The sequence below is a fragment of the Gigantopelta aegis genome, chromosome 5 (assembly GCF_016097555.1).
Source record: "Gigantopelta aegis isolate Gae_Host chromosome 5, Gae_host_genome, whole genome shotgun sequence".
NCBI classification, from domain to species: domain Eukaryota; kingdom Metazoa; phylum Mollusca; class Gastropoda; order Neomphalida; family Peltospiridae; genus Gigantopelta; species Gigantopelta aegis.
Window position 1 is genome coordinate 20,524,776 of NC_054703.1, and position 25,718 is coordinate 20,550,493.

Sequence of the window (25,718 nt, forward strand, 5' to 3'; positions counted from 1 at the left end):
TTCCTATTTCACCCACTGTTACTGTCCGTATCAGGAAGTTAACCGTGTCATTAAAATCCAATCTAACATTACATCTTTGTTGTTAGATCCCTGCGGATCCAACAAGAGGAAAATGTATGTTTCGTCTCCATCTTTCAGTCTGACCCAGAATTTTTTTTTTTTGAAAAAAATGTCAACAGTGTCTCAAGATACATGTATGGATAGATGTGTTGCGTACCTTTATCGTGTACTGTTACATGTCAATTCTGAATTCTACGAGGATTTACCCATTATTAATTCCACATCAAATTTAAACTTTCATGGAAATTTATTCAAGAGCCATAACATAGAGTTATCCATTTATGGAATTTATCAAATTTTGACAGTTCTATAACTGTCAAAATTTGATAAATTCCATAAATGGATAACTCTATGTTATGGCTCTAGAATACATTTCCATGAAACTTTAACATGGGAGAAAATATCACTGATAGAGAACATATTTTCCTTTAGTACTATCAAAATGCTTGGTTACTTTGTTCATTTCGTTACTGTTGATGGATAAACCTATTTCCTTTTCTTTACTAACTGTTTAATAAAACCTTTTAAATAATAGTGTTGTTTCATTATAATTATTTCTTCTAGGTGCTTAGTTTAATCTTCTTTGAATTTTTTTAGAAGGAAGCCCGGCACAGGGGTGAATTTGGCAGGGGAGGGGGGGGGGAGGCTTCCGTGCCAACCCCCATTATATTTCTCCCTTGCAAGGGAAAGGATCTTTTATGTACACTTTCCTACAGACATGAGAGGACCTACCATGTCCTTTGATCGTGGATTAGGGGAGGGGGGGGGGGATCAGGGTTCCGTCTATATTTCTTCTTTAGCAGGAAAAGATTTTTTATGTGTACATGCAGGACAGCACATACCATGTCCTTAGATATAACCGTGGATACTGATTGGAATAGGTAAGCAACCGGAGACTCAGAATGGATCCACTGTCGTATGTTCCACCCTGTCAGCTACTCGTTAAGATAGCACTAGACTAATAACATCCAGCTGGGTCAAAGATCAAAGAGACCCGAACATTTAATAGACCACTTAATTCCACAAGTTATGCCATTGGTAATCAATGTGACACTGTTTCTTGTAAAATAAAATAAAAAGTGTTTTACCTGGGCAATAAATGTATATAATTTTACTCATCCAGTATCACTGTATCAACTGGTCATCGGCTGTGATAGTCGCATTGTCTTTTCATTGACGTAGGAAGTGGAGGGGAGCGGGCACACACACACACACACACACACACACACACACACACACACACACACACACACACACACACACACTTTTCTTGATGCAGTAGCAGCAGAGATGGTTTATTTATATTTATATATGTGCCCCCGCCCCTTTTGTTGGCACTTCACTACGCCACTGCTCTTGGAGTTTAAGAAATGAATTAGCTCAGTCGGTAAGGCGATCGCCTTAGGTGGATGCGTCGTAGGATCGAACCACCTCGATGGAGGTATTCTCTCATTGGATTTTCCCCCATCCCAACCTGTACGTCTCCACTGGTATATCAAAGGTCGTGTTAGTCTGTATTGCTGGGGTAGTGTTTAATGGTTGTTCAGCAAAAAAAAGAGAACTTTAACGACATCACCTGTCACATTGATTTATTAATCATTGGCTATTGTATGTCATACATTTGGTAATTTAGACATATATTCTTAGAGATGAAATGTGCTACTTTTTTTTAGTAGCAGCAAGCGATCTTTTATATGCACTATTCCACAGACAGGATACCAAATACCACACACGCACACGCGTACACACACGCGCGCGCTCAGACAGAACGACCGAGAGAGAGACCAAGAGAGAAGAAGAAGGAAGGAAATGTTTTATTTAACGACGCACTCAACACGTTTTTATTTACGGTTATATGGCGTCAGACATGTGCTTAAGGACCAAACAGATATTGAGAGAGGAAATCCGCTATCACCACTTCATGGGCTACTCTTTTTCGATTAGCAGCAAGGGATCTTTTATATGCACCATTCCACAGACAGGGTAGTACATACCATGGCCTTTGGTATACCAGTCGTGATGCACTGATTGAAACGACAAATAGCCCAAATGAGCCCACCGACTGGGATCGATCCCAGATAGACCATTCATCGAGCGGGCGCTGTACCTCTGAGGTACCAATGAATAGTTCACATAAGAATAAGATATTAGAAATTGTTAAATGGAACGTGGGTGCGTTTCTTATTTTGCATTCCAGTAATTTTCTGTGAGTATCTGAGCGAGATATATAACGGCCTCAGTGGTGTAGTTGTTATATATTAACAGGGAACTTTTCTTCAGTATCGTGCAACAATTCACTACGTAAGTAACTGTTTCAGAGATCGATACACAATTAAATGCATAACAGTAACTTATGATTAACAGTAGTTGCTAATCAGTTTTCCAGTGACTAAAATGTCGCTAATCAATATTTTGAAAACAAAATGTTCTCTGATTGCACTATCGGACTTAAGGGTGATAGGAACTGGATTCGCATTCCAGTACGGGCTCCCACCCAGACGTTTCATTGACGTATTGGATAGATGTAAGGCCACTACACCAAGTTATCTCTAACTAACCATTAACCCACTTTCCTTGACAGACAGCTGAGAGAGATGAAATTTGTGCCAAGGATTGCGTACTAGAACTTTAATTTGGTATAACAGGCCCGTGGGTACAGAGAGGCGGGGGCGTGGGGGTGAGGGCTGTGCCCCACACTCAGTGATGGAAATGTATGGGTTATGTTTTCCTACTCTATGATGCTACGACTCCCCGCCACACCACACCACAACACACACATACACCTGATATCGTTCTTATGGGCCTGTATAAACAATATGTCAAAATGAAAAAGATAGGTGTGAAAGAAGAATGATGATCATATATCGGTTAATCAATTAAGCAAGTGTATTTGCACCATTTATGTTTTCTTTCTATCTATTTTGAATGTGCTCTGGTGGTGTCGTTAAACAAAGTTTTTTTTTTTTTGCTGCACAACCATTAAACACTACCCCAGCAGTACAGACTAATACGACCTTTGATATACCAGTCGAGACGTACAGGGTAGGATGGGGGGAGATCCACTGAGAGAATACCTCCACCGAGGTGGTTCGATCCTACGACCCATTCACCTAAGGCGAGCGCCTTACCGACTGAGCTAATTCCTTTCTCAAACTCCAAGAGCAGTGGCGTAGGGAAGTGCCAACAATAGGGACGGGGGGTGGGGGGCACACATATATAACTATAAATAAACCATCTCTGCTGCTACTGCATCAAGAAAAGTATATGTGTGGGCATGCCCCCCCCCCCCCCCCCCCCCCCCACACACACACACACACACTTCCTACGTCAATGAAGAGAAAATGCGGCTATCAGAGCCGATGACAAGTTGATACAGCTATACTAGATGAATAAAATTATACACATTTATTGCTCAGGTAAAACACTTTTATTTTACAAGAAAGTGTCACATTGATCACCAATGGCATAACTGGTAGAATTGACTGGTTTATTAAATGCTTGGGTCACTTTGACCTTTGACCCAGCTGGATGTTATTAGTCTAGTGCTATCTTAACGAGTAGCTGACAGGCCGGGACATACGTCAGTGGATCCATCCGGAGTCTCCGGCTGCTTACCTAATCCAACCAGTATCCACGACCGCTATATCTAATGACATGGTATGTGCTGTCTTCCATGTAGGAAAGTGCACATATAAGATCCTTTTCTGCTAAGGGAGAAATATATTGGGGGTTGGGACGGGACCCTCAGCCCCACAAATCTACCCGTGTGCCGCGCTCGCCCCCCCCCCCCCCCAAATCTACCCGTGTGCCGGACTCGCCCCCGCCACAAATCCACCCGTGTGCCGCACTCACACTCCCCCCCCCCCCCACACACACACACACAAATCCACCCGTGTGCCGGGCTCGCTTCTGAAAAATTACAAAGATGATTAAACTGAGCATCTAGAAGAAACAATTATAATGAAACAAGAACATTTTTCAAAATGTTTTATTAAACAGTTAGTAAACAAAAGCAAATAGGTTTATCCATCAACAGTAATCAAATGAACATAAGTAACCAAGCATTTTGATAGTACTAAAGCAAAACATGTTCTCCATCAGTCACTTTTGCTCTGAACTTGAAGGCTATAACTGTCAACAATGGACAAATTCCACCAATGCATAACTCTATGTTATGGCTCTTGGATAAATGTCCATGAAAGTTTAAATTTGATGTGGAATTAATAATGGGTAAATATACATATAATTCAAAATTAACCTGTAACAGTACACGATAAAGGTACGTAACACATCTATCCATACATGTATCTTGAGACATTGTGGAAATTTTTTTCGAAAACATATTTGTGGGTCAGACTGAAAGACGGAGACGCAACATACATTTCCCTCTTGTTGGATCCACAGGGAACTAACAACAAAGATGTATGTTAGATTGGATGTTAGTGACACGGTTAACTTCCTAATACGGACAGTAACAGTGGAGGAAATAGGGAACTAACAACAAAGATGTAATGTTAGATTGGATGTTAGTGACACGGTTAACTTCCTGATACGGACAGTAACAGTGGATGAAGGTTTTTGGTTGCAGTCCATATTTGTTGTTACTGTTTCCCTTTATTTCTTTCAATCAGAATATACCTTCAGATGTCATTTAGTATTTTAGAATTTTTTTTCGCAAAGAGACAAAATCTGGAATATGTGGTATTGAATAATTTGTAACTTTAGCTTGTTATATATTGACCTTCAAAAGAAGGAACGTTTTTCTTTAAAAACAAGGAATTTGGAGATGCATGTCTCGGCCTTATAATAATAAAATTATAAAATCAAATTGGTTAAGGGGTCATCCATTTAGTACGTACGCAAAATTTTCCGATTTTTTGCACCCTAATAACCCCCCCCCGGTACGCATGCGTACGCCAGTGCCCATACCCCCCCCCCCCCCCCCCCCCCCTTGCGTACATACGCAAAAGATCGTCAGTCAGTACCAGTAAATGTAGACAATGCCACCGTCGATGTTATCATGGTATACTATACTAATAGTTCCTGAACCTCGCCCGCCTTCTTGGTTGGGTTTACACATTTAATACATTTCAAAAGTTGGGAATATTTGTCATAATTAACACCACCGGAGGCCATTTTCTTGGCCATGCATGCGTGCGTCAAATGACACAAAGGTCATGCAGTGGAATGACGAAAAGGGTTAGTATGGCGAACAAAACAGGCGCCGACGATCTAGAACGTCAGTAAATAATCAAATTAACTATTTATATATTTTTTAATTTTACCCTAATACCCCCCCGCCACCCCCGCCGTACGCAAGCGTACGCAAAATGGCTCTTAAATTTTCAACCCCCCCAACCCCCCCCCAAAAAAAAATGCGTACGTACTAAAAGTATGCCCCCTAAAGGTAATTACACTTCCGTTAATACACCATTGTAAAAGTTAGTCACTTGCAAACGGGTGTGATACCTATTTGGAAATAAAAGCTGACATGATCTTGGGATCCTTCATACAACACCAAGTTATGGTTAGTTTTCAACATTTAACATTTTCAGATTCACTTGAATATATCTGATGCAAAAATGTATATATATATATATATATATATATATATATATATATATATATATATATATATTTATTTATTTATCATATAATATCTTACATTTCCAGTGCAATCAAAGTATGTGATATTTTTCAGATCACATACTTTAAGAATTTGATAACTTTGTAAATTAGATGTAAATTAGTCGAGGTCTCGGCACTAGGTTTATTGACATTTAAGCAAACGTACTTGGGTGACACTCCATGATTGACGTATGCATTCATAGTCATGAAATAAAAATATTTCAATGGCAATTTGACACAGAAAGCTGTACAGCGTTCAGAAAACAAAAAACGTTAGGCATAACTTTATTTTGATGTAAGGACATCCAAAATGACGTCATTCAAGTTTGACATCATTTCCATTCAAAAATAAACCGCACCACATATTCTTACGTCATTTGAATATCTAGTAATGGCGGACAGGAATTAAAGTTGCGTGTACAGTTTACAAAAACACGTTGTATTAAGCTTGAGCTTATATAATAAAGAGATTATTACCCTCGTGTATTTAGGTATCGTCAATATCATATATTAGGAATAAAAATAGGATCATGCTCGCTATAAAAATAAATAGATATATGCTACGCATCATACAATTTTTATATATGTCTATATATAAACTCACTTATATCCGCTTATGGGGGATAATGGTGTGGGGGTTTTTTCTGGGTTTGTGGTTTTTTTTTTTTGCTTTTTTTTAAAAAAAAAAATGAATTCTGGTCATGCAGTTGTTCTATTTTTAAAGGTCTATATTGACATAAGAACTTTGAATAAGAATCTTTCTGAGAAAGAATGCTTCTTTCTTGCAATAATGCTCCTTTACCAGTGTGAATCGCTACAATCTAAGTTCGGGAAGCTTTTAACTACTCCCCCTCGATTTTCTGCACGTCAGTGTGAATCAACATATGCCGTTTCAATTGCCAATTCCATGAGAAACATTTTGCACACACCTCACATGTGAAAGGCTTAACACCAGAATGAACCAACGTATGCCTGTTCAAGTATGACTTCGATGAGAAACATTTTGCACACACCTCACACTTAAAAGGCGTACAACACCTGTGTGAATCAACATATGTCTTGTCAAGTGAGAATTTTGTGAAAAACATTTTGCACACACCTCACAACTAAAAGTTTTAACACCACTGTGAACTAGCATGTGTACTTTCAACTTGGAACTTAATTTGAAACATTTTGCACAAACCTCGCATCTAAAAGACTTGACATCAGTGTGAATTATAACATGTTTTTCCAAGTATTTCTTCTGAGTGAAACGTTTTGCACATATATCACAACTAAAAAGCATAACCCCAGTGTGAACTAGCATATGTTCTTTCAAGTTGTATCTCGAAGAAAAACATTTTGCACACACCTCACACTTAAAAGGCTTTACGCCAGTGTGAATCAACATATGCTGTTTCAAGTAAGATTTTAGTGAAAAACATTTTGCACACACCTCGCACTTAAAAGGCTTAACTCCAGTGTGAATGACCATATGCTGTTTCAAGTGTAATTTTAGTGAAAAACATTTTGCACACACCTCACATTTGAAAGGCCTAACTCCAGTGTGGATGACCATATGAGTTTTTAAGTTGGAACGTGTTTTGAAGCATTTTGCACAAACCTCACAACTAAAATGCTTAACATCAGTGTGAATCAACATATGCCGTTTCAAACCAGAACGACAAGAGAAATATTTTGAACATAATTCACATTTGATAGGGCTAACTTCAGTGTGATTGAGCATATGTCTTTTCATTTGGGAACTCCGAGAGAAACATTTTGCACAGACCTCGCATTTAAAAGGTTTAACGGCTCTGTGAAACAACATATGAGCTTTCAAGCTAGAAGGATATGAGAAACGTTTTGCACACACCTCACATTTGAAATTCTTAATTCCAGTGTGAATCAACATATGCTGTTTCAAGGAAGTATTCCAAAGAAAACACTTTCTACACACCTCACACTGATATGGTCGTTTACCAATGTGGATCCTCATATGCTGCTTAATGTAAGGCTTGTGAGAGAAACACTTTAAGCACATCCCACATTGGAAAGGTTTTTCACAAGAATGATCTGGGATGTTTTCACAATGTTTTGCCGAGACCTCTTCGACACACTGATCATCACTGTTTGACATGTTGCATTCAAGACGGTGGATCTTCGTACATGTAGTTGATCAGCTTCACAGTTTTTTGTTTCATTGGGAGCCTTTCTGATACCAGCCTGGAAGTCTGACAGCACCTAGAGTCAACATTTCAAGGTTTGAACTGAAGAAATCTGTCCACCATCTATAAGATTTTAACAAAATATTGTATTAAATTATAACATAACATACTATAAGACAGATATTTAATAGCTGTTTAATTTAATGAATGGCCTCCTCCTTTACCCCTTATAGCCATTCCATCCTCACCTACATGTACTTCATTAACACCTATATGATACACAGTAGATTTTATTATTATATTTTATCATAGAAACAGCAAGTGAATTACAAGATACTATATAATGGTAAATGTCTTATTTTCCTATGTGACTACTTCATATTTACACTAATTATTGAAAAACTAGTAATATGATGGTACATGAAAGTCTGCAATGAATTATAAATGTAAAGCTAATTGTAAAATTGGAAGAAAAAATAAATCCAACTGGATACTGACCCTCTACCTGTAACAACCCTGCACAAGGCTAAATATATAGCTGGCATGGGCAAGGACGCTGATTTTGAAGGCTGTTATCATGATTCAGCCCCGCCTACCCTTTTTTAGACACCTAAGGACTGGTGGATACCTATCTTGTTATATCATAGATGGAGAGCTATACACTTGTAATATAGACATGAATGGGAAAATAGACAATACTCCCTTATACGCCAGTGTTTTATTGCAGTAGAGCTCAATTTTTAAGAAGGACATGTTTTATTTAACGACGCACTCAACACATTTTATTTACGGTTATATGGCGTCAGGCACATGGATAAGGCCCACCCAGATATAGAGAGCCACTGCATGGGCTACTCTTTTCGACTAGCAGCAAGGGATCTTTTATATGCACCATCCCACACAGGATAACACATACCACGGCCTTTGATATACCAGTCGTGGTGCACTGGCTGGAATGAGAGCTCAATTTTGAAGTATAATAGTCACTTGAATACTATTACACATACATTCAATTGTGAGGAAATAAGACAATAAAAATGCGGACAATCTCCTTTTTTCCAAAAAAAGAGAGGAGATTTGTCAAAAAAGAGGAGGAACTAAATGAGATCTAGCAGAATCATGAAATAAAGAAGACGTGGACACACTACACCACTAAGAGTTAAAGACCGTTATCTATATCGGCCAGATGAAGGAAGGAAGGAAGGAAATGTTTTAGTTAACGACACACAGCACATTTTATTTACAGTTATATAAAACCAGACAGATGGTTAAGGACTACACAGATATTGAGAGAGGAAACCAGCAGTCGCCACTCCATGGGCTACTTTTTCTGATTAGCAGTAAGGATCTTTTATATGCACCATTCCCCAGGCAGGGTAGTACCTACCACTGCCTTTAATATGCCAGTCGTAGTGCACTGGCTGGAACGAGAAATAACCGACCGCACATCGAGCGAGCGCTTTACCACTGGACTACGTCCTGCCCCCGTTCAGATGATCACAGAAAAAGACTGGAATCCGAAATAAGAAACACATTCAAGTTCTATGTAACAAGTTTTAATGTTATATTTATGCGAAGAATTTATTGTCTACATCTTTTAATTTTTTCTCCTTTCTTTTCTTACTTTCTTTATAAATATAAACAAATATAAACAAATATACTACTACTACCACTACTACTACTACTACTACTACTATTACGACTACTACTACTACTACTACTAATAATAATAATAATGAAAATAATAATAAAATATGTTGCTATATAATGAAAATTGTGCCTATTTATTTAAATTATCTTGAGTTAAAAACGTTTGTTAGTGTGAAATATTGTCATTTTATTAAAAAGTATCACGGAGAAAGCATTACGAATGGCAACGAAAAAGAACAACAATTGTCAGACTTTCACAGAAGACACCGGGCTGTCACAATAAACACAGTCCGATCCCGTGTTCTATTTCGTCTATTAGATACTGAGATATTAAAGATTCTGACTAACATATTTGCTGAAAATAAATTTGTTTGTAGACAAAATTGGGCAATGCGTACGTTAGTGATTTATGTGACCCTCAAGAAACATTTTCTCTACCTGTAATTTATAAATATAAAACGCGGAACATTGCTCTGATAAACTGAAAACAAACTTACCAAACAACAATCGGGTTATCACAAAGGAAACGGTAACGAGAAAACTATTCAGACATGTTGCTCGGACTACGATGATATGCGGACTACGATTAAGTATTTGTACTTTATATATAACTTGATGCAGTTTTGTAGAGGACGGAGGGAAGGGTGCTGGGGTGGGAGATGACAGGCGTTTATGTGAGAGACGTACAGGGACGGTTGGAAGGAATTCGCTTTGATTCCATTTGTTCTTCTTTTCTTCTTATTCTTTGTTGACGTGTTTTCTTTAGGGACGGAACATAGCTCAGTGTACAGCGCTCGCCTAATGCGCGATCAGTCCAGGATCGATTCCTATCGGTGGGCCCATTGGGTTGTTCCTCGTTCCAGCCACTGCTCCACAACCGGTGTAAAAAAAGGCCGTGGTATGTACTATCCTCTCTGTATGATGGTGCATATAAAAGAACCCTCGCTACTAATCGAAAAGAGTAGCCTATGAAGTGGTGATAGCGGGTTTCCTGTCTCAATGTCTAGCAGATAACCATTTGTCCGACGCCATATATAATATCCGTAAATAAAATGTGTCCTGTCGTTAAATATATTTTCTTCCTTCTCTCTATGTGTGTGTGTCTCTCTCTCTCTGTCTCGGGGGCGGGAGGAGGGGGGTGGGGTAGGGGGGGGGGGGGGGGGGTCGGTCGGTCCGTTGGGCTATTTGTCGTTCCAACCAGTGCACCACAACTGGTATATCAAAGGCCGTAGTATGTATTACCCTGTCTGTGGGATGGTGCATATAAAAGATCCCTTACTCCTAATCGAAAAGAGTAGCCCATGAAGTGGCGACAGCGGGTTTCCTCTCTCAATATATGTGTGGTCCTTAACCATATGTCCGACGCCATATATCCTTAAATAAAACAGTTCCTTCCTTCTTCTTCTCTCTCCGTCTCTCTCTCTCTCGGCGCGCGCGCGTCTGTGTGTGTGTCTCAGTGTTCCTATTATAGGTGAAGGTTTGTAATCAATTCAATAATCCAGTTGGTATCATAAATGTTTTAGTAATTGTCAACCTTTTACATATCAGAAACTCTGAGCCCATTGGTCTATTTCTTGTTCCAGCCAGTGCACCACGACACACATATATATATTTTCTGTTAAGGTCATGGGCCAAAAATCATTTTGATTGAGCTATAGTCCTTGAATAAATTCACGACAGGCCCATAAGAACGATATCAGGTGTAAGTGTGTGGTGTTGTGTTGTGTTGTGGTGTAGTGAGGTGGGGTATGGTGTGGTGTGGGGTGGGGTGGGGTAGGGGCACACTCTAGTGCGGGAATCGTAGCCTCATTGAGTACGATTATAAAACCCATACATGTTCATCACCGAGTGTGGGGCACAGTCCCACCCGCACGCCGCAGCCTCTTGGTACCCACGGGCCTGTTATATCCAACTAAAGTTCTAGTATGCAGTCCTGGGCACACACTTCATCTCTCTCAGCTGTCTGTCCAGTACAGTGGGTTAATGGTTAGTTAAGAGATAACTTGGTGTAGTGGCCTTACAGTTATGCAATACGTCATTGAAACGTCTGGGTGGGATGCGGTACTGCAATGCGAACACAGTTCCTACCAGCCTCAATATGTCTATATAGTCATATCTATCAATATGTCTGATAGTGCTAACAGAGAACATTTTTAGTCATTGAAAAACTGATAAGCAACTACTGTTAATGTTATACGAGTGTGTATCGATCTCTGAAACAGTTACTCTCTCTCGTTCAGATGCTCACAGAAAATTATTGAAATCCGAAATAAGAAACACACTCACATTCAATTTAACAATTTCTAATATCTTATTCTTAAGTGAAATATTCATTGTTTACATCTTTCCCCCTTTCTTTTCTTACTTTCTTTAAAAATATAATAATAATAATAATAATAAAAAATACGTTGCTATATAATGAAAATTATGTATTTATTATTTAAATTATATTGAGTTAAAAACGTTTATTAGTGTGAAATATGTACATTTTATTAAAATGTATCGCGCAGAGAGCATTACGAATGGCAATGGAAAAAGAACCGCAATTATCAGAATTTCACAGAAGAGACCGGGATGTCACAATAAACACAGTCCGATCCCGTGTTCTATTTCGTCTATTAGTTAAAAACATATTAAAAAGTCAGATTAACATATTTTACTGAAAATAAATTTGTTTGTAGACAAAATTAGTTAATGCGTACAAGTTAGTGATCTATGTGACCCTTAAGAAACATTATGTATCTGTAATTTATAAATATAAAACGCAAAAAATTGCTCTAACTTACCAAACGACAATCGAGAAAGCTATTCAGATCTGTTGCTCGGACTACGATGATATGCGGGCTACTATTAATTATTTGTACTTTATATATAACTTGATGCAGTTTTGTATAGGTCGGTGAGAAGGGCGAGTGATGACAGGTGTTCATGTGAGGGAGGAACAGGGCAGGTTGGAAGGAATTTGCTTTTATTCTATTTGTTCTTCTTTTTTCTTCTTTTTAAATAAATGATCCCAGATTTCCGCATAAGCAAAAAAAACCAACCAACAACCCAAAAGTTACCAAATACACACACAAGATAAATAAATCGATTAGATACAGCATGAACCACTCCCAATATAACAAAGGGCGTGACATGTATTATCCTGTCTGTGGGATGGTGCATATACAAGAACCCTTGCTGCTAATCAAACAGAGTAGCCTATGAAGTGGCGACAGCGGGTTTCCTCTCTCAATATGTGTGTGGTCGATAACCATATGTCCATAAAACCGGATAAAATGTGTTGAGTGCGTGGTTAAATAAAACATTTCTTTCCTTCTGTGTGTGTGTGTGTGTGTGGTGTGTGTGTGTGTCTCAATGTTCTTATCAGGCGCGGATAATGGGTGTTTCCAGTTGCACGGACTGCCCTCTCCCCCCCCCCCCCCCCCACACACACACACCGGCTAAAAGAACCTACCCTACCACGTAGATCTAAATTGTAAAAATTTATAATTTCAAAGTGTAAACATTTACATATTGTGTTAGTGACACGGTTACCTTCCTGATACGGACAGTAACAGTGGATGAAATAGGGAACTAATAACAAAGATGTAATGTTAGATTGGATGTTAGTGACACGGTTAACTTCCTGACACGGACAGTAACAGTGGATGAAATAGGGAACTAATAACACACACCGATAAAAGAACCTACCCTACCACGTAGATCTAAATTGTAAAATTTTAGTTTCACGGTGTAAACATTTACCTATTGATACGGTTACAGTAACAGTAACAGTGGATGAAATAGGGAACTAATAACAAAGATGTAATGATAGATTGTATGTTAGTGACACGGTTAACTTCCTGACACGGACAGTAACAGTGGATGAAATAGATAACTAATAACAAAGATGTACTGCTAGATTGGATGTTAGTGACACAGTTAACTTCCTGATACGGACAGTAACAGTGGATGAAATAGGGAACTAATAACAAAGATTTAATATTAGATTGGAACGGTTAACTTCCTGATATAACAGTGGATGTTAGACTGGATGTCAATGACATGGTTAACTTCCTGATACAGACAGTAACAGTGGATGAAATAGGGAACTAATAACAAAGATGTAATGTTAGATTGGATGTTAGTGACACGGTTAACTTCCTGATATGGAAGGGGGGGGGGGGTGGGTGTATATTTGTTTTTTAAAAGAATTCTGGTCATGCAGTTGTTCTATTTTGAAATGTCTATACTGATATAAGAACTTCGAATAGGAATCTTTCTGACAAAGAATGCTCCTTTACCAGTGTGAAAGTTCGGGAAGACATTAACTACTCCCCCTCGATCTCCTGCACGTCAGTGTGAATCAACATATGCCGTTTCAATTGCCAATTCCATGAGAAACATTTTGCACACACCTCACATGTGAAAGGCTTAACACCAGAATGAACCAACGTATGTTTGTTCAAGTATGACTTCGATGAGAAACATTTTGCACACACGTCGCATTTAAAAGACTTGACATCAGTGTCAATTAAAAGATGCTTTTTCAATTGTTTTTTCTTAGTGAAACATTTTGCACACACATCAAAACTAAAAAGCGTCACGCCAGTGTGAATGAACATATGCCGTTTTAAGTGAGGTTTTAGTGGAAAACATTTTGCACACACCTCACATTTGAAAGGCCTAACTCCAGTGTGAATGACCATATGAGTTTTCAAGTTGGAAGGTTTTCTGAAGCATTTTGCACAAACTTCACAACTAAAATGTTTAACATCAGTGTGAATCAACATATGCTTTTTTCAAACCAGAACTGCAAAAGAAACATTTTGAACAGAAGTCACATTTGAAAGGTCTAACTCCAGTGTGATTGAGCATATGTCTTTTCACGTGGGAACTCTGACAAAACATTTTGCACAGACCTCGCATTTAAAAGGTTTAACGGCACTGTGAAACAACATATGAGTTTTCAAGCTGGAACGCGGAGAGAAATGTTTTGCACACACCTCACATTTGAAATGCTTCACTCCCGTGTGAATCAACATATGAGCGATCAAGATGGAAGAATACGAGAAACGTTTTGCACACACCTGACATTTGAAATTCTTCACTCCAGTGTGAATCAACATATGCTGTTTCAAGGAAGTATTCCAAAGAAAACACTTTCTACACACCTCACACTGATATGGTCGTTCACCAATGTGGATCCTCATATGCTGCTCAATGTAAGACTTGTGAGAGAAACACTTTAAGCACATCCCACATTGGAAAGGTTTTTCACAAGAATGATCTGGGTTGTTTTCACAATGTTTTGCCGAGACCTCACGTTCAACACATTGATCATCACTGTTTGACATGTTGCATTCAAGACAGTGGACCTTCGTACATGTAGTTGATCAGCTTCACAGTCTTTTGTTTCGTTGGAAGCCTCTCTGATACCAGCCTGGAATGAACATCAAAATCAAAGTATAAAAAGAAGTACTAAAACAGTACTAGTAAGGCCGAATTTTTTTTTTACTTGTTTCCTATTACATGCTGGAAAAATATAGGGAAGGTAGGTAGGAAAAACATTTTATTTTGGAAAATAATTTTATTTATGGATATTAAATAAAGGTGTTGACTACCGGTATCCAAAATATCCTCTGCGTGTATAGAACTGCATTATGCAAACCAACAATACCATTCATCACAGTGTTTTCCCAAGAAATAAAGTAAGGCATGGTAAAGTGACGTTTTGGGGGCATATTTTATGTGCAGTTTTAAACATAAGGGCTTTTTTGTCCATTATACAATTTTCAAAAGGACAAAAACCTTATGGCCATTTTATTTTCTATATCTATTTCATAACTTAATTAAAAAAAGGAAAGTTCCAGTGACCACTTACAAAAAATAACGAAACGCATCGAGATCTTACTCACATATTTAATCATTTGATTAGGCAGTAAACTCCATCAGTATCGGTAAACATTCCCTCCCCTAGTTTAACAGAAGGTCACTAAATTTCTACAAGGCCAGTTTGTCGCTGGAGTAAATCATTAAATATAGTTATTATTATTATTATTATTAATCGGAACACCTCGCTACGCTAGATGTAGAGTAAATCGGAAAAGATCGCATATATTCGTGAAAACAATTTTCCGACTCTTCGCCCGATATCTCACGAAAGTTACCGAACTTTAATTTGAAGGGAAGTAACTCCATCAATCAACTGTTAGAAGAAAACATTTGGTGGCTAACGGGTCGCCAATAAAACTAAATTTGCGACAGTAAAACCACCGATATACGTCCACAAATCGGAAAACACAGTAGGGTTAACCCCAAAATGACACCAAATTAGTGCTTGTGATAATTTTGGAATGTTTTCGTGGAAATCGTTGTTATATTAAAAAAAAAAAATGGATACACATAAAAGGTTTTAGGGTCAGCAGGTTCAAATTAGGGTCGGTCGGGTAACCGGAAACAAACAATATTTTATGATACGCCTAAATGAACAAATGAATAGAAATGAAGACTTGAATAGCTTAACAAGACATTTCATAAGTCTACACACGTTCTGTATTTTTTCTATATTTTTTTCTATATTGTTGTTCCTTTAATAGTAAGAAGTACTGATCTTTGAGTTTCGTTTGAGTTTATGATGAACCAATACATCCTGAAGACAGTTACGTTTAATGTCCGTTTAGACTTGACACAAAATGATGCTATGCAAAGCGTTTGTGAATGTACGTTTTTAATTTCAAATTGAATAAAAATAGATCCAAAGAAAAAATCAATGGTGTAAATATACTTGCTGAATTGATAATCTGGCAATCATCATCATTCTTCTTTCAGACCTATTTCGTTCATTTCGACATCTTGTTTGTACCGTCCCATAAGAACGATATCAGGTGTATGTTATGTGGTGTGGTGTGGTGAGGTGGGGTGTGGTGTGCTGTGGTGGGGGCACACTCTAATGCGGGACACTCCCCCACCCCACCACACCACACCGAGTCATAGCCTCACAAAGTAGGAAAGCAAAACCCATAAATTGTCATCACCGAGTGTGGAGCACAGCCCCCACCCCTCATCCCCGTTACCGACGGGCCTGTTTTATCCAATTAAAGTTCTAGTATGTAGTCCTGGGGATAAATTTGAGGTATTTCAGCTGTTTGTCCAGTACAGTGGGTTAATGGTTAGTTAGAGATACGTCATTGAAACTTACTCTGGGTGGGGGCCAGTTACGGAATGCGAACCCACTTAATATATAACCACTACACCACTGAGGCCGTTATCTATCTCGCTCAGATGCTCACAGAAAATTATTGGAATCCGAAATAAGAAACATGTTCTATTTAACAATTCCTAATATCTTATTCTTATGTGAAATAGTCATTGTTTATTATATCTTTTTAGTTTTTCCCTTTCTTTTTTTACTTTCTTTAAAAATACCATAATAATAATAATAATAAAATACGTTGCTATATAATGAAAATTGTTCCTATTTATTATTTAAATTATATTGAGAATAAAAACGTTTGATAGTGTGAATATGCACCGCAGTTGTCAGAATTTTACAGACGAAACCTGGCTGTCACAAAATACACAGTCCGATCCCGTGTTCTATTTCGTCTATCAAATAATGACTAACATATTTGCCGAAAATAAATTTATTTGTAGACAAAATTAGGCAATGCATACGAGTTAGTGATTTATGTGACCCTCAAGAAACATTTTCGATCTGTAATTTATAAATATAAAACGCGGAACATTGCTCAGATAAACTGAAGAAACTTACGAAATAACAATCGCGTTATCGCAAAGGAAACGGTAACGAGAAAGCTATTCTGACCTGTTGCTCGGACTACGATGATGTGCGGACTACGATTGAGTATTTGTACTTTATATATAGCTTGGTGCAGTTTTGTATAGGACTGTGAGAAGGGGGGGGGGGGGTCACAGGTGTTTATGTGAGAGACGTACAGGGATATATAGCTTGATGCAGTTTTGTAGAGGACTGTGAGAAGGGTGGGGGATGACAGGTGTTTATGTGAGAGACGTACAGAGGTATATAGCTTGATGCAGTTTTGTAGAGGACTGTGAGAAGGGGGGGGGGTCACAGGTGTTTATGTGAGAGACGTACAGGGATATATAGCTTGATGCAGTTTTGTAGAGGACTGTGAGAAGGGTGGGGGATGACAGGTGTTTATGTGAGAGACATACAGGGATATATAGCTTGATGCAGTTTTGTAGAGGACTGTGAGAAGGGTGGGGGATGACAGGTGTTTATGTGAGAGACGTACAGGGATATATAGCTTGATGCAGTTTTGTAGAGGACTGTGAGAAGGGTGGGGGATGACAGGTGTTTATGTGAGAGACGTACAGAGGTATATAGCTTGATGCAGTTTTGTAGAGGACTGTGAGAAGGGTGGGGGATGACAGGTGTTTATGTGAGAGACGTACAGGGATATATAGCTTGATGCAGTTTTGTAGAGGACTGTGAGAAGGGTGGGGGATGACAGGTGTTTATGTGAGAGACGTACAGGGATATATAGCTTGATGCAGTTTTGTAGAGGACTGTGAGAAGGGTGGGGGATGACAGGTGTTTATGTGAGAGACGTACAGGGATATATAGCTTGATGCAGTTTTTGTAGAGGACTGTGAGAAGGGTGGGGGATGACAGGTGTTTATGTGAGAGACGTACAGAGGTATATAGCTTGATGCAGTTTTGTAGAGGACTGTGAGAAGGGTGGGGGATGACAGGTGTTTATGTGAGAGACGTACAGAGGTATATAGCTTGATGCAGTTTTGTAGAGGACTGTGAGAAGGGTGGGGGATGACAGGTGTTTATGTGAGAGACGTACAGAGGTATATAGCTTGATGCAGTTTTGTAGAGGACTGTGAGAAGGGTGGGGGATGACAGGTGTTTATGTGAGAGACGTACAGAGGTATATAGCTTGATGCAGTTTTGTAGAGGACTGTGAGAAGGGTGGGGGATGACACGTGTTTATGTGAGAGAGGTACAGAGGTATATAGCTTGATGCAGTTTTGTAGAGGACTGTGAGAAGGGTGGGGGATGACAGGTGTTTATGTGAGAGACGTACAGAGGTATATAGCTTGATGCAGTTTTGTAGAGGACTGTGAGAAGGGTGGGGGATGAAAGGCGTTTATGTGAGAGACGTACAGAGACGGCTGGAAAGAATTCGCTTTGATTCCATTTATTCTTTTCTTCTTATTCTTTGTGTATGTGTTTTTTAGCGGCGGGACGTAGCTCAGTGGAACAACGCTCGCCTAATGCTCGATAGATCTAGGATCGATTCCTATTGGTGGGCCCATTAGGCTATTTCTCGTTCCAGCCAGTGCTGTGCAACTGGTTAACAAAGGCCGTGGCATGTACTATCCTGTCTGTAGGATGGTGCATATAAAATAACCCTTTCTACTAATCGAAAAGAGTAGCCTATGAAGTGGCGAAAGTTGGTTTCCTCTCTCAATATCTGGGTGGTCCATAACCATATGTCGGACGCCATATATAATAACCGTAAATAAAGTGTGTCGCGTCGTTAAACAAAATATTTCATTCCTTCTCTCTCTATGTGTGTCTCTCTCTCGGTCGCTCTCTCTCTCTCTCTGCATGCATGCATGCGTGCGTGTGTGTGTGTGTGTGTGTGCGTGCGTGTGTGTGTGTGTGTGTCTGTATTTTTATTATAAGTGAAGGTTTGTAATCAATTCAGTAATCAATTTGGTACCATAAATATTTTAATAATTGTTAACCTTTTATATATCAGAAACTCCGAGCCCATTGGGCTATTTCTTTTTCCAGCCAGTGCACAACGACAGGTATATCAAAGGCCGTGATATTTGCTATCCCGCCTTTGGGATGGTGCATATAAAAGATCTCTTGCTACTGATAGAAACATGTAGCGGGTTTCACCTCTAAAAAATATGTCTAAATTACCAAATCAGTGACATAAAATAGCCGATGATCAATGTGCTCTAGTGGTGTCGTTAAAGAAAGTTTTTTTTTTGCTGAACAACCATTAAACACTACCCTAGTAGTACAGATTAACACGACCTTTGATATACTAGTCGAGACGTACAGGTTGGGATGGGGGGAAATCCAATGAGAGAATACCTCCATCGAGGTGGTTCGATCCTGCGACGCATGCACCTAAGGCGAGCGCCTTACCCACTGAGCTAATTCCTTCCTTCCTCTCATATAGCAGTGGCGTAGGAAGGTGCCAACAATTGGTGGGTGGGTTGGCAAAAATATATAAATATAAATGATCTCTGCTGCTACTGCATCAAGAAACGTATGTGTGTGTGGGTGGGCATGCTCGCCCCCCCCCCCCCCCCTGCTGCCTACTTGTCTCTCTCCCTCTCACTCACTCACTCTCTCTCTCTCTCTCTCTCTCTCTCTCTCTCTCTCTCTCTCTCTCTCTCTCTCTCTCTCTCTCTCTCTCTAGGGCGGGACGTAGCCCCGTGGTAAAGCGCTCGTTTGATGTGCGGTCGGTTTAGGATCGATCCACGTCGGTGGGCCCATTAGGCTATTTCTCGTTCCAGCCATTGCTCCACAACTGGTGTAAAAAAGGCCGTGGTATGTACTATCCTGTCTGTGAAATGGTGCATATAAAAGATCCCTTGCTGCTAATCGAAAAGAGTAGCCCATGAAGTACCGACAGCGGGTTTCCTCTCTCAATATCTGTGTGGTCCTTAACCATATGTCTGACGCCATATAACCGTAAATAAAATGTGTTGAGTGCGTCGTTAAATAACCCTCTCACCCCCCTCTCTCTCTCTCTCTCTCTCTCTCTCTCTCTCTCTCTCTCTCTCTCTCTCTCTCTCTCTCTCCAAACTCTGAGCGAGTGCTCCGCAAGGCTCATTGGGCAAGTGTAAACCACTTGCATCGACCAGTGATCCATAACTGGTTCAAGAAAGGCCATGGTTTGTACTATCCTACCTGTGGGAAGCGCAAATAAAAGATCCCTTGCTGCTAATCGGAAAGAGTAGCCCATGTAGTGGCGACAGCAGGTTTCCTCTCAAAATCTGTGTGGTCCTTAACCATATCTCTGACGCCATATAACCGTAAATAATATGTGTTGAGTGCGTCGTTAAATAAAACATATCTCTCTCTCTCTCTCTCTCTCTCTCTCTCTCTCTCTCTCTCTCTCTCTCTCTCTCTCTCTCTCTCTCTCTCTCTGTTCTTATTATAGGTGAAGCTTTGTAATCAATTCAATAATCAATTTGGTACCATCAATGTTTTAACAATTGTTAACCCATCACCTTTTACATACGACAAACTCTGAGCCCCATCTACATTTTCACTTAATTTCGGGCGTTTTTTCATTGCTGAACAACAAGGGGGCGGGGCGTAGTCCAGTGGTAAAGAGCTCGCTTGATGTGTCGTCGGTTTGGATCGATCCCCGTCAGTGGGCCGATTGGGCTATTTCTTGCTCCAGCAAGTGCACCACGACAGGTATATCAAAGGCCGAGGTATGTTCTATCCTGTTTGTGGGAAGGTGCATATATAAATGATCCCTTGCTACTAATAAGAAAATGTAGCGGGTTTCATCTCTAAGAATATATGTCTAAATAACCAAATATTTGACATACAATAGCCGATGATTAATATATCAATGTGCTCTAGTGGTGTCGTAAAATAAGGTTCTTTTTTTCGACTGACAACCATTAAATACTACCCCAGCAGTACATATTAACACGGCCTTTGATATACCAGTCGAGACGTACAGGTTGGAATGGGGAAAATCCAACGAGATAATACCTCGACCGAGGTGGCTCGATCCTAAGACACAAGCACCTGAGGTGAGTGCCTTACCGACTGAGGTCTCACTACACAGATCACTTCTGGGTGAGAGTTCATTGATCACGATCCACTATATAGTTCCTAATTGTGACACATGTTATGGTTCACATATTCACTTCTAGGAAATGGTGAAGAATTAATAGCAAAAAGCTGAGACGGAAATGTTTCCAATTTTGGAGTGAAAATAAATGCTTATATAATGTATGTTCACAATGGTGTATGTTGTTAGTGCCAACGAGAACCCGTTCTATTGGCAATCTTCATTTGAAGTTGGGCAATTTAACATGGGTTTCAATGGCATATGACATCTGTGTAGTGAGACCTGAGCTAATTCCTTCCTCAATCTCCAATTGTTGCATAGGAAGATGCCTCAAGAAAGGTGCGTGTGTGCGTGCATGCGTGCGTGCGTGTGTGTGAAGAGACAACGTGGCTATCACAGCCAAACGCCAGTTGATACACATTTATTGCCCAGGTAAAACACTTTTTTATTTTACAAGAAACAGTGTCACATTTATCACCAATGGCATAACTGGTAGTATTAACTGGTTTATTAAATGCTTGTGTCACTTTGAACTTTGACCCAGCTGGATGTTATTAATCTAGTGCTATCTTAACGAGTAGCTGACAGGCCGGGACATACGTCAGTGGATCCATCCGGAGTCTCCGGCTGCTTACCTATTCCAACCAGTATCCACGACTGCTATATCTAATGACATGGTATGTGCTGTCCTGCCTGTAGGAAAGTGCACATATAAGATCCTTTTCTGCTAAGGGAGAAATATATTGGGGGTTAGGACGGGACCCTCAGTCCCTCAAATCCACCCGTGTGCCGGGCTCGCCTCCCCCAATCTATTCGTGTGCTGGGCCCGCCCCCAGCCCCCAAATCTACCCGTGTGCTGTGCTCGCCCACCCCTCAAATCGACCCGTGTGCGGGGCTCCCCCCCCCCCCCCCCCCCCGACAAATCCACCCGAATGCCGGGCTCACTTCTGAAAAATTACAAAGATGATTAAACTGAGCATCTAGAAGAAACAATTATAATGAAACAAGAACATTTTTCAAAATGTTTTATTAAACAGTTAGTAAAGAAAAGCAAATAGGTTTATCCATCAACAGTAACCAAATGAATATAAAGTAACCAAGCATTTTGATAGTACTAAAGCAAAACGTGATCTCTATCTGTCACTTTTGCTCCCAAGTTCAAGGCAATAACTGTCAACAATGGACAAATTCCACGAATGGATAACTATGTTATAGTTATTGGATAAATTTCCATGAAAGTTTAAATTTGATTTGGAATTAATAATGGGTAAATCCTTATAGAATTCAAAATTGACACGTAACAGTACACGATAAAGGTACGCAACACATCTAGGTTGTAATGTACCAATCATGTGATTGTCAGGTCAGAGTTCGAAATGCATCAAGTGTTTAAGGAGTAAACCGTAACTGTGGCCGTGGTTGGTGGATATATGTGACACTGGTTATTTGTGCAAATAATATGACAAATGCCCCATCAGTTCCACATGTTTTATTACCTGAACAATTATTACACTAGTGACATTTTGTACTTGTCAATAACTGGGGTGGCAATAAAATTTCTACTAGCATTTTGTGCGGACCAGACGGTGGGTACTGTAAACTTCCTGTAAGTGCTTAAAACGATACGTGACAGTAGAGTTTCTTCGAATAATTATCAATAGGAGGTACCACACTGTCAGTGTATATACTGGCCCGGTGGTTTGAAAAGTTGCTTCTGTTAGTTTTATTAAGAATTGTTACTATGGTCGTAAATAGGAATTTATTTGGTCTAATGGAACCTCTATCCATACATTGTGGAAAAAAAGTTCGAAAAAATATTTGTGGGTCAGACTGAAAGACAGGGACAAAACATACATTTCCCTCTGGTTGGATCCGTAGGGAACTAAGAACTAATAACAAAGATGTAATGTTATATTGGATGTTAGTGACACGGTTAACTTCCTGATACGGACAGTAACAGTGGATGAAATAGGGAACTAATAACAAAGATGTAATGTTAGATTGGATGTTAGTGACACGGTTAACTTCCTGATACGGACAGTAACAGTGGATGAAATAGGGAACTAATAACAAAGATGTAATGTTAGATTGGATGTTAGTGACACGGTTAACTTCCTGATACGGACAGTAACAATGGAAGAAGGTTTTTGGTTGCAGTCCATATTTGCTTGGTATATACTGATCTTCAAAATGTGATAAATTTCCCTTTTGAAAATAAGGAATTTAGAGATGTATGTCTCGGCGTTGTAATAATAAAATTATAAAATCAAATTGGTTAAAGGAAATTACCATTGTACAAGTTAGTCACTTGCAAACAGGGGCGTGATACCTATTTGGAAATAAAAGCTGACATGATCTTTGGAACCTTCATACAACAGCAAGTTATGGTTAGTTTTCAACATTTATAATTCTCAGATTAACTTGAATATATCTTATGGAAAAAAATTATATATATATATATATATATATATATATATATATATATATATATATAGATAACTCACTTACAGTGGAACCTCGTTAGTCCGGACAGAATGGTTATTAAAAAAACGTCCAGATTAACGAATTTTCGGATTACTGAAATGAACGTGATGAGTAACCTCCCTTGATTCACAAACAAAATGAAAACGACACATTTGATTTTTAGAACCAAACATTTCTTTAACCAGTTTTGTTCTGTTGATCTGTCTCGTGGTCCCCTGCATGTGCTGTAACCTCACCGTGGTGCAGGGGTGTAACATTCTCTTTGATAATGGCCAATACAGCACAAAATTGAAGTTTTGAGTAAAATTCAGTATCCATAGAATTCTGTGATATTTGTGTTTTTGCACAGTTGTTTAAGTCTTGAATTTTTATATTGATGTTGATCATCACTTTATTTATTTGCATTACCATAGTTTGACACCCAATAGCCGATGTATTTTTTTGTGCTGGGGTGTCGTTAAACATTCATTCATTCATTCATTCCGTCTCGTGGTGTGAATAAGTGCTATTTTCCAGTGTATTATTCAGTAGCGTACTGCCAGGTGCTTGTCTTAAAGTTAGAAAATGCGATTAAATAAAATGAAATACTGTTTAAGACATGTTGCATTGTTGATACTAAATGTTTGATTACTAGCGACAACAAGTTTTAAATTTTATTAGTAGTGTTTTGTCGTACCAGTTAATGCTGTAAATCTAGGCCACGTGGTTGAGTTCATTTCCACGAAGTGGGTACGTTGTTGAGGAATGCATAGTGTTTCTCACTTATATACAATCATTATTAGTTTAAAGTTTCTATGTTTACAGATTATATTTTAAACATATTAAATGGCGAAATTATAATTCATTGCTGCTATATCTACTGATATAATATAAACGCCAACATGATACATCCCTCCGCTCACATCACAGAAATACAACTCTTAAAACCGGCGTGAAACTGAATGAGCACTGTTCCACTTCTGAAAAAGTCGCAAGCCAGTGTTTTGATAGCAATAACATATAAAGACGTTTCCTTTGTCTTTATTTTGGGTGACTGGCAATACTCTTGAGTTGGACACCAAAACAATTATGGACAGTATTCCGTAATAAATCATACAGGTACGTTAGGAGGGTAGTTACAAAACGAGGTCATGGGGTACCGTAGGGTATGATCAAGAGTTACCCATTTTTAAAAATAATAAAATCAAAGAAATTATATTTAAAAAAAACCCTTTTATCAGTGGCGACCGGTCAAACGAAGCAATTTGCCTTTACTTTTTACATTTGGTTCAGAATTATGACTGTCCGGTTCCGGAAGCTCAATATCTGGATTAATGAATAACTTTACTGAGTGGTCGTTTGATTTTACATAAAAAACGTCCGTAAGGTGAGGAGTCCGGACTAACGAGGTTCCACTTATATATATCCGCTTATGGGGGATAATGGTGTGGGTTTTTTTTCTGTTGTTGTTTTTAAAAAAAAAAAAAATTCTAGTCATGCGGTTGTTCTATTTTTAAATGTCTATATTGATAAACTTTGAGTAGGAATCGTTCTGAGAAAGAATGCTTCTGTCTTGCAATAATGCTCCTTTACCAGTGTGAAGGACTATAATCTAAGTTCGGGGAGCAATTAACTACTCCCCTTCAATTTTCTGCACGTCAGTGTGAATCAACATATGCTGTTTCAACTGTCCATTCCATGAGAAACATTTTGCACACACGTGACATGTGAAAGGCTTAACACCAGAATGAACGAACATATGCACGTTCAAGTATGACTTCGATGAGAAACATTTTGCACACATCTCACATGTGAAAGGCTTAACACCACTGTGAACTAGCATGTGTAATTTCAAGTTGCAACTTAGTTGGAAACATTTTGGACAAACCTCACATTTGAAAGACGACTTCAGTGTGCATTAAAAACATGCTTTTTCAAGTATTTACTCTTA

At 39.0% G+C, this 25,718-nt stretch overlaps 2 protein-coding genes across 4 annotated transcripts in view; one reads left to right on the forward strand and one right to left on the reverse strand.

Annotated features, from left to right (window-relative positions):
- LOC121373380 (zinc finger protein 226-like) overlaps positions 1-25,718 on the forward strand; it is a 90,245-nt gene that overhangs the window by 5,707 nt on the left and 58,820 nt on the right. The window lies entirely within an intron of this gene.
- LOC121373381 (zinc finger protein 235-like) lies at positions 6,525-8,639 on the reverse strand. The gene has a single exon (XM_041500010.1). It carries the CDS (start codon positions 7,805-7,807, stop codon positions 6,665-6,667), a length of 1,143 nt encoding a protein of 380 aa, XP_041355944.1. The 5' UTR covers positions 7,808-8,639; the 3' UTR covers positions 6,525-6,664.